Source organism: Hemitrygon akajei, chromosome 3 (assembly GCF_048418815.1).
Source record: "Hemitrygon akajei chromosome 3, sHemAka1.3, whole genome shotgun sequence".
In the NCBI taxonomy this organism is placed as follows: domain Eukaryota; kingdom Metazoa; phylum Chordata; class Chondrichthyes; order Myliobatiformes; family Dasyatidae; genus Hemitrygon; species Hemitrygon akajei.
The window spans coordinates 36,720,504-36,737,031 of record NC_133126.1 but is presented as its reverse complement, the minus strand read 5'-3'; the positions used below and the strand labels follow the sequence as shown (position 1 = coordinate 36,737,031).

The 16,528-nt window shown below is 41.1% G+C and overlaps 1 protein-coding gene across 1 annotated transcript in view; it reads left to right on the top strand.

Annotated features, from left to right (window-relative positions):
- The window catches only part of LOC140724866 (spermatogenesis-associated protein 7-like), an 82,441-nt gene that overhangs the window by 613 nt on the left and 65,300 nt on the right, over window positions 1-16,528 (top strand). Inside the window, 3 exon segments of the mRNA XM_073039581.1 lie at window positions 4,347-4,581; window positions 13,288-13,380; window positions 15,178-15,225. Of these exon segments, the coding sequence (XP_072895682.1) occupies window positions 4,545-4,581; window positions 13,288-13,380; window positions 15,178-15,225 (178 nt within the window). The 5' untranslated portion in view covers window positions 4,347-4,544.

Here is a 16,528-nt window from a genome sequence, read left to right as displayed (position 1 = left end):
GATAGATTTCTGGGTTTTAAAGAGATGTGCTGATGGGGCAAAAAAAATGATGCGAAGAGAAGCAGACATGAACTTTCTGAAGGACAGTACAGACTCCAGAGGCTATATTGTCCTCCCACTCCAAGTTCAGGAGTTCTTGTTATTCTGTCACCCTCCTTAGATTGATTGCTGCATATTTTAAGATGGTACCTGAGTGTGGACAAGGATTTGGGAGTGGGAGGTCGGAAATATTCCTGCTATGGTGGTCCATTTGGAAACCAATAATATAGGCAGGACAAAGAAGGAGACACTGATAACACACTCTCCTAATCCTTTGGCTCCTTTAACGTCCAGAAATCTATCAATTTCCACTTTGAATGACAACAGAAAAAGTAGGAAATTCAGCCTTTCAAGACTGCTGCTTCATTCGTTTTAACTGTTGTAGGCTATTGGCGATTGTTAATTGCCCCTTGTTGTGTAGATGAATGGTAGAATCTGAAAGACATTGGTGGGAATGTTAGAGGAATTAAAGTCGGATTAGTGCACAATTGATGTAGTTGGGTACTTGATAGTCAGCTCAGATTTGATGGGCCCTTTTCTGCACTGCTTGACTATAAATCTCTAGCAATTTAACTGATCATTGATATCAATACCATAATTCCTACCTTTTCAACATTGCACTCAGAAATCTATCTCTCTCCTTCTTAAAAACATTCAGTGATTCGGTCTCTAGAGCCTCTTGTGGTAACAAATTCACAGGTTCACTGCTGCCTAAGTGAAAAAATTTCCCAGTCTTTCATCTGGGAGTGTTCCAGGCATCCCAGTTGAGAGAAAATCCTTCCTCAGTCCAGACTGCCCAGCCCTACCAGAATCTAATGTGAAACTTGTAAATTTAATTTTGTTGGCCCCCTATTCTTCTGAACTCCTAAAGCAAAACATCTTGAAGGTGAACTGCGTAAAAGGAAGTGACAAGCCTGTAATGGACCAGGCAGTATCTACTACTTACTACTTGCTCCATCAGTACAGAGCAGATGCCAAGCCAGGCTGAGATACAATCCATCAGGATATTTTCTACAGCACGTCTGCAGTAGTTTGAGAGAAGCTTTGCAAACAAGCCAAATGACACCTAAGAGAGTACATATGCTAATACTTTTTCTTGATTGCCACATCGGTCCTAAGGGACCAGTTGATATTCCAGTGATATGGATGCCTAAATTTAGAGGCAGGGCAAATGTGTTGTGTGATCAATTGTTTTTGATTTAGAGCAAGATATATTGTGGTGATCCCTAAGGGTACCTAATAGGACCACTGGTTAACTTCACAGTTATAAATGCCAAGTACTGGGTGAACAGGGCACCATTTTAAGACTTGCAAATGACACAAAACTTGTAAACATGGAGGATAGTATGACATTGCAAGAGAACATAGACTGAGAAGTACAAAAGGATATATTTTACTCAGAGAAATAATTTAATTTAAAGGATGGAATTCCAATGGAGGTACATGAAAATAATTGCATATACTGTAAAAACAAATAGTTGAAAATGGAAGTATAGATTAAGAAAACAATGTAAAAAACATCAGGAATCCTACCTTATAAATGGAAGCATAAAGTACAAGAGAAAGAATACGTTGAACCTCTACAAAATATTAATTTGACTGCGAGTAATTTGTTAATCTGGTTACCATATGGCAAGGATGTGGAAGCTCAAGAGAAGGTACAGGTATACAAAAGAACCAAAGGCAAATTCTATGAATCTTTGTAATTTCTAGCTCATTTCAATGTAGTTTGTTATAGCTCCCGTGTAAATGTCAGCTGCAGACTTGAATCTACAACTTTCTTTCTTCTTCTAGGGCAGTACAGTATGTATAAGTGTGTCTGTGTGGATGTTTTTAGTTTGTCACTCAATTCTCTGTAAACTCTAGAGACTGCAATGTGTGAAAATCCTAGGACATCAGGGGTTTCTGAGATACCCAAACCACCACATCTGGCATCAACAATCATTACACAGTTAAGATCACTTAGACCACATTTCTTCCACATTTTGATATTTGGTCTGAGCTTCTTGAACCTCTTGATCATGTCTGCATGCTTTTATGCATTGAGTTCCTGCCACATTGGTTGATTAGATACTTGCATTAACGAGCAGGTGTACCTAATAGAGTGGCCACTGAATGTAAATGGCAGAACACTGACGTTCCAGTATCAGTTCATGGGGAGTTCATTTTGACTACCGTGTCCAGCAAATATCCAATCCCTCTAGTTTCAGTACCAATTCATTGAACATATATTGTATGAATATGGTGATAGCTTACTTACTTAAAGAAAACACTCCTATTTGTTTGACATGGTGACAATAACTATAAGAAGGGGACTATATATTATTATATAATTAAAATGGTACAGTCTCTAGACACTGAAAGCGTATCAGGGATAGCATAACAATGTAACAGTTTGTGACATTTTGAAAATAATTGGAGCTATGTAATGCAATGTGACAACGACCCTCAAGAGAAAAATACAATAACATTCCTGGAAGCAAACAATCTTAAAAGGGCACATACAAGTCCTGGAGGAACTCAATTGTCCAGGCAGCATCCATAGAAAGCATTAAACATTTGATATTTTGGGCCAAGACTCTTCATCAGGACTCAAAAAGAAGGGGAAAGAAGCCAGATTAAGTAGGTGGGGAAGTGGAAGGTGTACAAGTTGGCGGGTGATCATGGGGAGTAGTAGGAGAAGATCTCACTGGACTCCCTTGAAGAGAAGATTTAAACTTCTTCAGGGTAGACATACGGTAGCTTGAAGATATTTTGCAGTTCCTCCAGCACTTTATTCCATGAGACCTTCTTTCACTGCTTCTTCTCCATCATCATTTGCCAGCTTATACTCCTCCCCCCCCCCCCCAACACCCCACACACATCATCTCATTTTGGCTCCTTCTTCCTTCCCCTCCAGTCCTGATGAAGGGTCTCACCCAAAATGTTGACTGTTTATTTCTCTCCATGGATGCTGCCTAACCTACTGAGTTCTATCAGAACTTTGTGTGTTTCCCAATATTTCTTACATCTTCAGAATCTCTTGCGTTGAAGTTAAAAATAAATCCATAAAGGTCATAGAATACATGATGCAGGCTTGAATTGGAAAGAGTTAACATCTTTTCTCCTTCATGTTCACAATAGTCCATCCTTCTTCTTACATCACTTATCATATTTTTTTAACATTCATCTAATTTTCAACTTTTCCTTTCCCCATCCATTTATTTATAATTCATTCTCAGCCATAATTTATTTACATATTTTGAAATCTGCTTTACTCTTTCCATTTTATACCTTCTTCCTTGGATTGATCTTACCTCCAACCAACTTTCTCCCATTCCTGTCTTTCTTTCCATATCCCTCTCAATGTCCTTCTTTCAGACTGTTATGTCTATTATCTCCAATCTTTCCACTCCAGTCATTTCCTTGCTGTTTTAGCATCCTAAGTCTTTGTCTCTTTCCTTGCACCCACTTTCACCCCTTCATTCCAACCTCCTTTATTTTTTTATCCTTTCTTTTACACCATAGGCTCCCACTGACCCCACTGATCCTCCCTCCAATTCCATCCACCTTCACATCTCTCACTTACTCCAAAATGTCTCCCTCTTCCTCACTTCTCCTTCTTTCATTCACACTTCGTCCCTCATTATTCTTCAATTACCCACTGTACATTCTCACCAGAGTCCTTTCTTACCCATTCTTTCCAAACAACCTTTCTCCCTTCATTTCTTCCACTCCTCCTGTCCTTTTCACTCCCTTGTTTCTTCTCTTCGTCATTCTCACCATTCCCAAACCACCTTCTCCTGGACCCTCTGCTCTCCCCACACCTACACCCCTCTTCTCTCCACTCCACTCCACACCCCTACACCCTTTCTTCACCCACTCCTAAATCCTCTCCCCTTCTACACCCTCTCCTCTCCCAATTCCTCAACCCCTCTTCTCTCCAATTCCAAACCTAATCTCCCCATTAACAAAGTACATCCATTCTCCACTCCAACATACATCCCTCTTCCCCTGGCCCTTCCCGCTCCCTCACCGCATTCCCCCTCTTTCCTTCTCTTTACTTTGCATGCATCTTTCCCTCTCAGATTCTCTTTGCACTCTTTTTCTCCCTATCTCTTCACTTTCTTCTGCACCGCTCCTTTGCCCTCCTCCATCCTCTCTCCTTTTCCCTTCCTCCATCTCTCTCCTCTCTCCCTCAATCCTCTCCTTCGCTCTTCCTTCTACTTCTCCTATTTCCCCTCGCCTCTCTCCCTTTCTCGTCCTTTCCCTTCTCCATGCCTTCATCCCATTCCTTCTCCCACTCAGTTCCCTTGCACTGATTCCAGAGACACCCGGATCCCGGAGCAGCCTCTGTCACCAAGGCAACAGTGACGTATACATGATGCGACTGGTGGTTGGCTGACCCAGCTCCGAGGATGCGGCGTAGCAACAGACATGGCGGCTGTGGTGTTCTTGTCTGATTCTGAGCCTAGATAACGGCGGCTTTGACGGCCGTAGCTCGCGTCTTTGCGTCGTCCGAGAATATGGGAAGGCTCGGCATCAACATGGCAAACAAGAAAGGTACATTCTGTGGCCTGAACTTCAGCATCCGTTGTTTAGTCAGACGGTAACCGAAGCTGCGCGGGCGCTGCTCGGGAGCGCGCGTGAACTGGTGGCACCAAAAGCGGCTTCACCTTAGCAGTGGGCAAGGGGAGCCATTGGGACAAAACAATGTTATCGCCCCAGTATCCATTTGGACGTTAAGTAGCAGTCGATAATAACCTTGACATCGAGATTGAAGCTCGTAGGATAAAAGAGGGCTGTAATAGCAATGGACAGAATTTCAAAAGCAAAAAAAAATGCTGATACTGCAACTGTGAGATTAGCATTCCCTAATTCTGGGAATATCAGCCAGCTAGAAAGCACCTATGGAGAGAGAGGAAAAAAGCAGCAGTGTTTCACGTAATGGCCTTTTGTCAGAACTGGAAGAGTACATTGAGGTAATGGCGACAGGTGACGATAAAGGGAATGCAGGTAGCAAATTGGACATTACGATTATCCTTCTGACGTAACTAGTTTTGGTGCTGTATAAAAGGGGAGATTGAATTTAGCTAACTATAGCTCTTTCTGTGTAGTTGAGATACAGCATGAAATAGGTCTTTCCTGCTCTCAGCAATTCCCTAATTTGATCCTAGTCTAATCAATAGATACATTTAGTGTCAGAGAAATGTATGCAATACACATCCTGAAATTCTTTTTCTTCACAAACATCCATGAAAACAGAAGTGTGCCCCAAGAATTAATGGCATTTAAATGTTAGAACCCTGAAGCCCCCCCCCAACTCCCCGTCCCACACAATAAGCAGCAGCAAAGCAACGACTCCACCGAGCACTTAAACGTGCAGCAAAACATCAAAAAAGACACAGACTTGCAGTACCCCAAAAACTGCTTGTTCACCGAAGGCGTATTGACATACCACAGGCTCTCTGTCTCCCCCTAATAAGGGAAAAAGAGGTGTGTCTGTTTCACAGTGAGAGGGGAGACATAACAAAGTAACTCACTGATTTATTATGTTAAAAGTCTGTTGCGTCACTTTTTCCGAGCTCTGTGCCCAAAGAATTCGAGTCTCCAGGCACACAGCCAGCAGCCAGCTTGCTGCTTACGATCTTCCTTCTCCCATGATGCACCAGGCGGCACCTGCCTTGAATCCCCACCCGCCTCGAGAGCCACAAAAATGCGGCACCCTGAAGGTGCTCTGGTCTTCCAGGCCGCATCCTTGGCACATTGAGAAATGGCCGGTCGTGAGGCTCCAAGAGTGGGTCCCATTTCCGCGAAGAATCAAAGACAGCGTGTAACTCCAGGTTGCGGTCTTCAAAAGAAACTTGAAAGGGAAAAAAAAGAGATATCAAAGATAGAAATAGAGCTTTTTCCAAAGATGCAAGCAAAGGAGTTGCCGTTAGGGATATATTTATAAATGATCACTTAACCTACCAACTGATACGTCTTTGGACTGTAGGAAAAAATGGGTGCACCCAGAAGAAATCCACGCAGTCACAGTCATAGTACAAACTCCAGTGGGAATTGAACCTTTTATCACCTCTACTGTAAAGCATTGTGCTAACCACAAAAATACCATGTTTTTGGAGCCATATAAATAGAGGAAAATGAATAAAGGCATTTGGAACTAAAGTGCAGGAGTATTAAATGCCATGCATAGCAATTGTTGGAATTCTGAAATAAAGAATATTCAGATCATACAACATCTATGGAGAGAGAAAAACAGTTAATGAAACAGGTGGATTACATTCCAACAGAACTGCCAGTTCTAACACAGAAAAAAGCTAGTTGACTGACAGTGTTGAATTTGCTGTTGGGTCCCAAGAGCTACAATGTACCCAATGGGAAGATGAGGTGCTGTTGAGCTGACATTGGGTTTTATTAGAACTGTGCAAGAGGTCAATTAATTTCTTATGATATTGAAGAAGGTCATTCGTATCACTCCTATATTCCCATTTCCCCATAATTGATTGTTGCCCACATGCCCATTCTCCTACCCAAGGTAATTTACAATCACCAATTAGCTTACTAATCAGCGTTTCTTTAGAATGTGGGTGAGGAAACCACGGCACATGGAGGAAATCCATGAGGTCACTGGAAAAATAGGCAAAATCTGAAACAAAAGCATCGGGATCGATCATGGGTTACTGAGCTGGAGAATTAATAACAGCTAGTTTGTAGTTCAAGGTCTTTCGAGTGGACTGAAAAGAACTGTTCTTTGAAACCATCATCCAGTCCAATTTTGGTTTCTTCAAATAGAAGAGACCACATCATGAGGTCCAAATGCAACAAAAATTCGAAGTGCGAGTAAATTGCTGTGTTACTGGAAGGAATATTTGAGTCCTTAGATGGTGAGAAGGGGCAAGGCAAAAGGGCAGGTGTTGCATCTTCTGCAAGAGAACTTGAAGGTGCTGTGAGGCAGGGAGTGGTTGGTTCAAGTAGACTGGTGAGCCATCAGGAAAGAAACAGTTCCATCAGCATGCTGACGTGGATTGTGGAACAAGTGCCTGGTGGCTTTTGAAGGTTGCAGAAATAATGGAGGGAAATTCATTGCATGGAATGATGGTGGGTTTGAAGATGAGAACCAAGGATCCAATCTTTATTTTGGTTTGGCAGATTATGGGCAAGTTGTAGAGACATAGTGAATGAACTTTGAGGAGAAAGGTAATGGATTTCAAGTAAATATAGTTAAGCTGGTGGTATGGGTGAATAACTAGTAGATAAAAATTAATACTGAGAATTGCACTGTTAACTTTTGATTGCAGAAATGAGAAGCAATTTAAGCTAGGTTGCACTAGGTAAGAGGGGTGTGAGTAAAATTGTTCGGGAGCTACGTTAGCATAGCTCATTTGAAAGTGGTTAAAAGAAAAAGATGGAATCCTGAGCTTTATAAGTAGAGGCAGAGAATACAAGAGCTAGGATGTCAAGGTGAATCCATCAAGGGTGATGGTGATATAGATAGATAGATAGATAGATAGATAGATAGATACTTTATTCATCCCCATGGGGAAATTCAACATTTTTTCCAATGTCCCATACACTTGTTGTAGCAAAAACTCATTACATACAATACTTAACTCAGTAATAATATGATATGCATCTAAATCACTAACTCAAAAAGCATTAATAATAGCTTTAAAAAAAGTTCTTAAGTCCTGGCAGTTGAATTGTAAAGCCTAATGGCATTGGGGAGTATTGACCTCTTCATCCTGTCTGAGGAGCATTGCATCGACAGTAACCTGTCGCTGAAACTGCTTCTCTGTCTCTGGATGGTGCTATGTAGAGGATGTTCAGGGTTTTCCATAATTGACCGTAGCCTACTCAGCGCCCTTCGCTCAGCTACCGATGTTAAACTCTCCAGTACTTTGCCCACGACAGAGCCCGCCTTCCTTATCAGCTTATTAAGACGTGAGGCGTCCTTCTTCTTAATGCTTCCTCCCCAACACGCCACCACAAAGAAGAGGGCGCTCTCAACAACTGACCTATAGAACATCTTCAGCATCTCACTGCAGACATTGAATGACGCCAACCTTCTAAGGAAGTACAGTCGACTCTGTGCCTTCCTGCACAAGGCATCTGTGTTGGCAGTCCAGTCTAGCTTCTCGTCCAACTGTACTCCCAGATACTTGTAGGTCTTAACCTGCTCCACACATTCTCCATTAATGATCACTGGCTCCATATGAGGCCTAGATCTCCTAAAGTCCACCACCATCTCCTTGGTCTTGGTGACATTGAGACGCAGGTAGTTTATTCTCCTCCCATCTGGTAGGCGCTACAGGAGCCTCCGCTCCCGCACCAGCAGGCACAGGAAGAGCTTCTTCCCTGAGGCTGTGACCCTGCTGAACCTCACATCACAATGCTAAGCAGTATTGCACCCATATTGTACTGTCTCAGTACTTTTATATTTGTGTGCTGTAGCACTTACTTTTTTATTCACAGTTATTTTGTAAATAACACTTCTTTTGCACTTCTGGTTAGATGCTAATTGCATTTCATTGTCTTTGTATCTGTACACGGCACAATGACAATAAAGTTGAATCTAATCTAATATTTAAGATTAAAAAGAGTATTGACAGAGGAGATGGAACAAAAATGTACGCATGGAGAGTCCACAGAACTTGGAAAACTATCTTAGACAATCATTTAAGATTGAAGATGATTTTCTTCAACTTAGTGTGGAGGTGACTTACAAGTCTAATGAAAGAACTGCAAATTCTTCCACAAATAAGACAAGAGGTGCCCGTAAGAAGGGGGGGTAGTTGGGTAGCTTGTTAAGTGGTGTATCCACTTGGTCATTTATGCTGGACTGCTTTATTCAGGTTGTGAGTGCCATACTGAGGGCCCCTTCTCCACTTTGAGCAGTCATGGGCCAGAGAATCTTAGGAGTTAGTAAAGGTGTTGCACTGTATTGAGAAGGATTGAATAATGGAATTGGGGCAATGACACAAGTTTGCTTGACGACAACAGATGCTGAGAGTACAGTCGGCCCTCCTTATCCACGGGGGATTGGTTCTGGGACCCCTCACGGATACCAATATCTGCGGATGCTCAAGTCCCTTATTCAACCAGTCTCAATGCGGGGGACCTTAGGACCCAGCGGAACCCCAGACCTTATTTAACCTGTCTTAATGCGGTGGACATTAGGATCCACCGGCAGAGATCTGAATCCACAGTGTTTCTGTTCGCGAAAATAATCACAAAATAATCACCACTCCCCGCTGAACATCGATCGCTCCTCGGTAGAGATCATAAAGAGCACCAAATTTCTTGGTGTTCACCTGACGGAGAATTTCACATGGTCCCTCAACACCAGCTCTATAGCAAAGAAAGCCCAGCAGTGTCTCTACTTTTTGCGAAGGCTGTGGAAAGTCCATCTCCCACCCCCCATCCTCATCACATTCTACAGGGGTTGTATTGAGAGCATCCTGAGCAGCTGCATCACTGCCTGGTTCGGAAAATGCACCATCTCAGATCGCAAGACCCTGCAGCGGATAGTGAGGTCAGCTGAGAAGATCATCGAGGTCTCTCTTCCTGCTATCACAGACATTTACACTACACGCTGCATCCGCAAAGGAAACAGCATTATGAAGGACCCCATGCACCCCTCATACAATCTCTTTTCCCTCCTGCCATCTGGGAAAAGGCTCCGAAGCATTCGGGCTCTCACGACCAGACTATGTAACAGTTTCTTCCCCCAAGCTATCAGACTCCTCAATACCTGAAGCCTGGACTGACACCTTGCCCTACTGTCCTGTTTATTGTTTATTATAATGCCTGCACTGTTTTTGTGCACTTTATGCAGTCCAGTGTAGGTCTGTAGTCTAGTGTAGCTTTCTCTGTTTTTTTTTATTACGTAGTTCAGTCTAGTTTTTTGTACTGTGTCATGTAACACCATGGGCCTGAAAAACGTTGTCTCATTTTTACTATGCACTGTACTAGCAGTTATGGTCGAAAGGACAATAAAAGTTGACTTGACTTGACTTGAACATGATTGAAAATAAAGTGGAAATAATAAAGCGATTGGAAAGAGGTGAAACGCCATCGGTCATTGGAAAAGCGTTAGGCTACGTTGGTCAACGATCGGAACAATTTTAAAGGATAAAGTGAGAAAGACTCTGCCCCGATGAAAGCTACAATTATTACTAAGCAACACAGTGGTTTAATTATTAGGTTTTGGGGTTTTGAGTTTTTGATCCTCCACATCAACCCGGCACGGTGGAGAGCGCGCTCAGGAGCGATCTGTCCCGAGTCCCGGGGATTTCTGTTTCCGAGCCCAGTGCTGAAACATACGTTAAGTGTTTTATATGCATAGAAAGGTAAAATATATACTATATATTAAGACAAACGTTTGACTAACTGATGCTAAATAATACTGGGTGTACCTATTCCGACTTACTTAGGAAGAGAACTTCCGATTTTTTTCGATCCTGATCCACGACAACCCACGCACATCCTCCTGTATAATTTAAATCATCTCTAGATTACTTATAATACCTAATACAATGTAAATGCTATGTAAAATGGTTGTTATACTGCATTGTTTAGGGAATAATGACAAGAAAAAAAGTCTGCACATGCTCAAACAGCAAGTGCTGGAAGAGCACTTCCGGGTTTTCGTGATTCGCGGTTGATTGAATTCACACATGCGGAATTCGCGGATAAGGAGGGCCAACTGTAATTAGGATTATGATTTGCATGCCATTATAAAGCAAACTTGAGATGGAGATTAACTTCTGTGACAACCAAATTGAAGCATATTCCACTATTCATTACAGTTGACACAAATGAAGCTTTAACTAAGGCCAAAAAAAATGCCATTTGTGGTATGTATAGCATATGTAGATTGTGCCCAAATTACAGCAGGGGTCTGTTCCTGTGAACTGTTCATAACCAAATAGTTTGCACATCAGGAATGAATCTGCAAATTACATTCCCAGACGGCAGAAGATGCCTGCATACCTACAGCAGTCAGTAAATCCATCCTGCTGGTCTCCCAAAAAGCTTGTTTATATGTATGGGGTGTACATAATTTGGGCATTCATATAATGGGAAGAACCTGTGGGTGTAGGTCTTTGGCCACTGAGAGGAGAAGGTTGAGGAAGGCTGTGATTGTGGCATTCCCTGTGTCAAACTGCAGGAAAACAGTACAACCAGATCTGCCCATTTCTTGCAGTTGGTCACATTCTTATTATATCCTCCTCTTGCCGGATGTGGCAATGGGAGTGTGGATTGTGATGGAGGTTCCTTATCTGCAAATTTAAGGACTTCTACAGGGATACCATCTTCTATTGAGGTCTTACTGTTTTGTTACCTCAGGCCTTTTAAACTTCTTATTTGTCTAGAGGCAAGGTTGAATGGGTGGATCACTAGGATGATGTCATAGTACTCTGATCACATTTGAGAGGGTTTTCATTGTTTCTTCTGTCAAATCAAATCAATCATGTTTAATTTCCATTCAAACCATGCATAGATACAGCTGAATGATCATCACCTATTACAGAGTAATTTGTTTGTTTGTGATGTGCTGTGTTGTATGGCGTAGGTGATCATGGTCTTTCTGTGACCGTGACTTCTTGAAAAAATTTTCTACAAAAGTGGTTTGCCATTGCCTTCTTCTGGGCAGTGTCTTTACAAGATGGGTGATCCCAACCATTGTCAATATTCTTCAGAGATTGTCTGCCTGGCATCAGTGGTCACATAACCAGAACCTGTGATATGCACCAGCTGCTCATACGATCATCCACTGCCTGCTCCCATTGCTTCACGTGACCCTGATCTGAAGGCTAAGCAAGCTAGTGGAGGAAAGGAGCACTTTATACATCCTTCGTTAGAGATATATCTCCACCTCACCACCCATATAGAGTAATACAACATTGAAGCAATGAATGCCTACAATGTTGCTCACCAAGTGTCCTCATAAATCTTAACTGCATTCTTTCTAATTTGATGATGTTTTTCCAATGATGGTGTGACTAAAATTGTACACGGTAGTTCAAGTGCAAAGTCACCTTGGTCTTGAATAACTCTAAAACAACATCCTGACTCCAGATGAGATGCAGATGGAGGAACTGAGAAAAGAGAATAGTATTTTTACACGTGACAGGGTGGGAAGACATATAGCCAAGATAACTGTGAGAGTCAGTAGGTTTATGAAAGATATCAGTAGATAATCTGTCTCCAGAGATGAAGACAGCAAGATTGAGAAAAGGGGGAGATCTTTGCAACATCTGTTCATCGGATGAGGCTGCCATTTTAGGACATCTGAGATGTCCTCCTTCTTCAACCACCATTAAAGCTACCCTCACTCACATCTCCTCCATTTCTTGCACATCTGCCATCGTCCCATCCTTCTATTTCCGTAACAAGTATCATGTTCCCCTTGTCCTTTCATACCTCCCTATGAGTCTCCATATCCAGCATATCATTCTCTGAGAGGAGACAATAGATTTCAATATGAGACAATATAAGGCATAGATAGAGTAGCCAGCCAGTGCCTTTTCCGAGGGTGGAATGGCTAATACGAAAGGACATCTTTTTAAGGTGATTGGAGTATGGGGGATATCAAAGGTAGGTTTCTCACAGAGTGTTGTTAGTGAATGGAATGCACTGCCAGGGATGGTGGTAGAGAGAAATAAATTAGGGTCATTGGAAGAAACTCTTGGGTACATGGGTGAAAGAAAAATGAAGGACCATGTAGAAGGGAAGGGTTAGATTGTATTTGAAGTAGATGAAATGGTCACCACAATATTGTGAGCTGAAGGGCTGTTCTGTGCTGCACTGTTCTATCTTCTATGTAACTTTCACCATCTATAATGGGTTAAACACATCTTACCCTTTCTCCCCAACTCTCCACTTACTGTGGGGATCACTGTCCATTTGACTCTTGTCTACTCGTCCCTCTCCACTGATCTCCCTCGTGATACTTATCCCTGCAAGTGGGACGAGTGCTACACTTGCCCCAACACCTCCCAAACAGTCCTTCCATGTGAGGCAACACTTCACCTCCAAGTCTTTGGGGGTCATCTACTGCATTTGTGCTCTCCGTGCAGCCTCCTCGACACCGGTGAGGCACTGATAAAGGTCTAGGCCTGAAAAGTCAACTATTTATATACTACTTGATTTGCTGAGTTCTTCCAGCACTTTGTATGTGTTAAAATGTAATAATTTTTATACTTGAGAAAGATTTTGGATTCATCTCAGTGTATCACATACGTCACTTTCTTCTTACAGCTTACTATGTAAGTTCTTCCAGGAGAGTGATTGACCAGCACCTAACTCAAGCTCATATGGCTTCCCACTACAACAGAATTCTCTCTGCTAAAGGTAAGCACGGAATGTTACTAATGAAAATCTAGTCAGCATAATATTCTTCACCATGTCATACTCCATGTTTGGGCCAGGGTTTTGTGACATCCAAATTACTGGCTTTCAATGTTGTTATTCAGTAGATTAAAAAAAGGTGATTTTTGCTTGTGCATAACCTAATGCAGGAGTTCCAGACACTCTGATAGTGACGGAGTGCCTGTGCAGGGTGTATTGATGATGTCCCTACATTTTAGCTAATATGGACATCAGCAAGGCAGTCTGAAGTTGAACTGAATGTGTTCTACATATCAAGATAACATGCCCATATATTTTATACTCTGTTTGAAAAGGCTCGTCAGGGATTGCTGCAGATTTTAATAAAAGAGAACAGCTGCTAGAGATCAAACAGTAGATCTAAAATAGTTTATCAACTTTTTCTAAATCTTTGCAATGGCTTGTTAATTTAAGAACATGTTTTAGCATCTTTCAAATAGCTTGTAAATTAAAAATAACTTTTAAATCGACATTTAAAAACAGGCTCATTAATTTTGTTCTAAAATTATTTTGTCATATTAGATGTATTTTAAAAGTTAATCATTTTTGGAGTTTTCAATATATCGTCTTTAAACATAATAAAGTAATGAAGCTAAATACGGCAGACCTGTCTCAGTGGTTTGGGCTGAATCTCGGTCTTGTAATAACTTTCTACCAGGTTTTTCTGAATTTAATGGGCTGCTCCAAGTTTGATTGGCCCATGTGGTTTTTCTTACAGCCAGGTGAAGTAACACGAAAGACATCAAGAGAAATACCTCCGAGCATTTGTCTTACGTCTGTCTCAAATACTGTCTGCTCACCACTGAGTCAAAACTCAAGTCCATATGACAGCAATCTTGAATTCCCTTTGAAACTAAAAGTATTGAATTATATAGCATTAGCAAAGTTACATAATAACTTTGTTTATTTTGCAAAAAGATGTCATCTCTACTATAGATCCAACATTTCTTTCAGTACCCTGGGATGCATTGCATCAGGACCAGGGTACTTGTCTACTTTTAGGCCCAGTAGTTTGCTCAGCGCTCCTCCTATAGATTTCAATTTGATTTCTTTTAATCTGGAACTGGAATAATTTGGAGGTAGATGATCTGAAATTGGTGAAATTGGTGATTTTGGTGTTGAATTCAGAATATATTGAAGTGCTTAATTGAAAGATGAAATACAATATATTCTTAGTGATCTAACATCCATGGGGAGTTGGTGGGGAGGGGGGACAAGAAGTCATATGGTATTTCAAGCTTTTTAGAAATTTTTGCTGGTTGTATGAGAATTCAAGATGCACAAATACTGAATAAACAAGAATTTATTGTTCTACTTCTCAAGTTTTCCTTTGAGTGTCCAAGTCATGGAGAACCTATTTAAGTTATAATTATCTGGAAGAGAAGCAGCAGTGAATTAAACATTAATACAGATCCGACATGTTGCTGATACATGAAATGAGTACTAAAAAAAAGGTGGAAGCACTTGGTGCATCATGAAATAGCCGTAGTCATAGGAGTGGGCTTTGTATAGTGATAGGGTGGAATTTATCTGCTGTTGGAAGGAGATGCCAGAAAGGTACAGAAGGAATAAGTGCATGTACTGATAAGGTTAGTCAAAGAAGGATGGAAGGAGGCAAGTAAGAAGCATAAAGCACTGGCACAGATCACTTGAGCTGAATGGCCTAAAATTAATCTGTGTCAGACTCCTAACTCTGCATTTTCATCAAGAAAAACTTACAAAACCCTTTCAAAAATAACATTGGTATTTTTGTTCTTTCAGCTTCTGTGGATTGTTCTGTTCCAAAAAGCATGCAATTAAGTGTAAAATGTAAGTAATTCATTTATTGCAGAATAAGTTTTAAATAAAATAATATGATATAGAATAAATTAATATTTATACCACAGACTGTTCAATTGTGGTTTTCACTGCCTGAGGCAAAAGGGTATTTAGCTCAAAAGTTCCCTGAAATCTCTGAAAGAGTAGCCCACTCAATACTATATCCTACACATTTTCTTTTCAATTTTTTTTTCATTGAGGAATGTCATGGCATTAGTTATATTTCTGTTTTTTGGTTATCCATTCCATTCATTAATGGTTGCACTTTAAATAAGTGAATACTTTCCTTCTATTTTGGTGTTGATCTTGACTATATACCTCTAATTATTGATAGTTATTTTTCTGAATTTATATTATCATCTTAAACATTTTTTCTCAACCTTCTCTGATGTAATAAACAGTCACAGTTTATCTGGTTTGTCTTAATAGCCACATCATCTCATCATTGCAATTCTAATAATTTTTTATAGCACCCACTGCATTAATGCTGTCTTCACAAAACCCTATATATCCACTGGCAGGATAAGCAAAACAATGTCATTGTCCCCCCCCCCCCCCCCCCTCCCGAGGCTAACATCCCCATCATTGAGGGTGTGATTACATTTGGCCAACTTGGGTGGATGAACCACACCATTCAGATGCTGGACACCAATCAATTACAATAAGCTTGTGGTGAGAGATTACTATGAATACTCAGGAAATGCTTCAGGAATGCCCTTAAAGCATCTTTGAAAAACCATAGTATCATCACAATTTTGTGACTGATCAATGTAAAGGAGGAGGATCAAGGATACCTCCAACAGCTTGGGAAGCCCGACTCTCATTGACAGTGTCCAAGAAGCGAAGCAGCTGTGAATTAAATATTAATACATTTCCAAAACATTGCAGATGCTGGAAAATAGAAATGAAAATGATGGAAACACAGATCATGTCATACAGCAGTTATGGTCGTGTAAGTGGGCTTTGGGTGGTGGTAGTGGGGTTGGGTAGAGTTTATCTGTTTTATCTTCTGTTGGAATATGTCAGAAAGCTATTTAAGGAATTAAGGTTATTCTTACTGATGAAGTTCATCGAAGAAGACCATAAGACATAGGAGCAGAATTAGACCATTTTGCCTTTCAAGTCTGCTCTGCCATTTCATCATGGCTGATCCAATTTTCCTCTCTGCCCCATTCTCCGGCCTTCTCAATGTATCCCTTCATGCCCTGACCAATCAAAAATCTATCAACCTCTGCTTTAAATATACATAGACACTAGGCCTCCACAGCTGCTTGTGGCAACGAATTTCACAGAT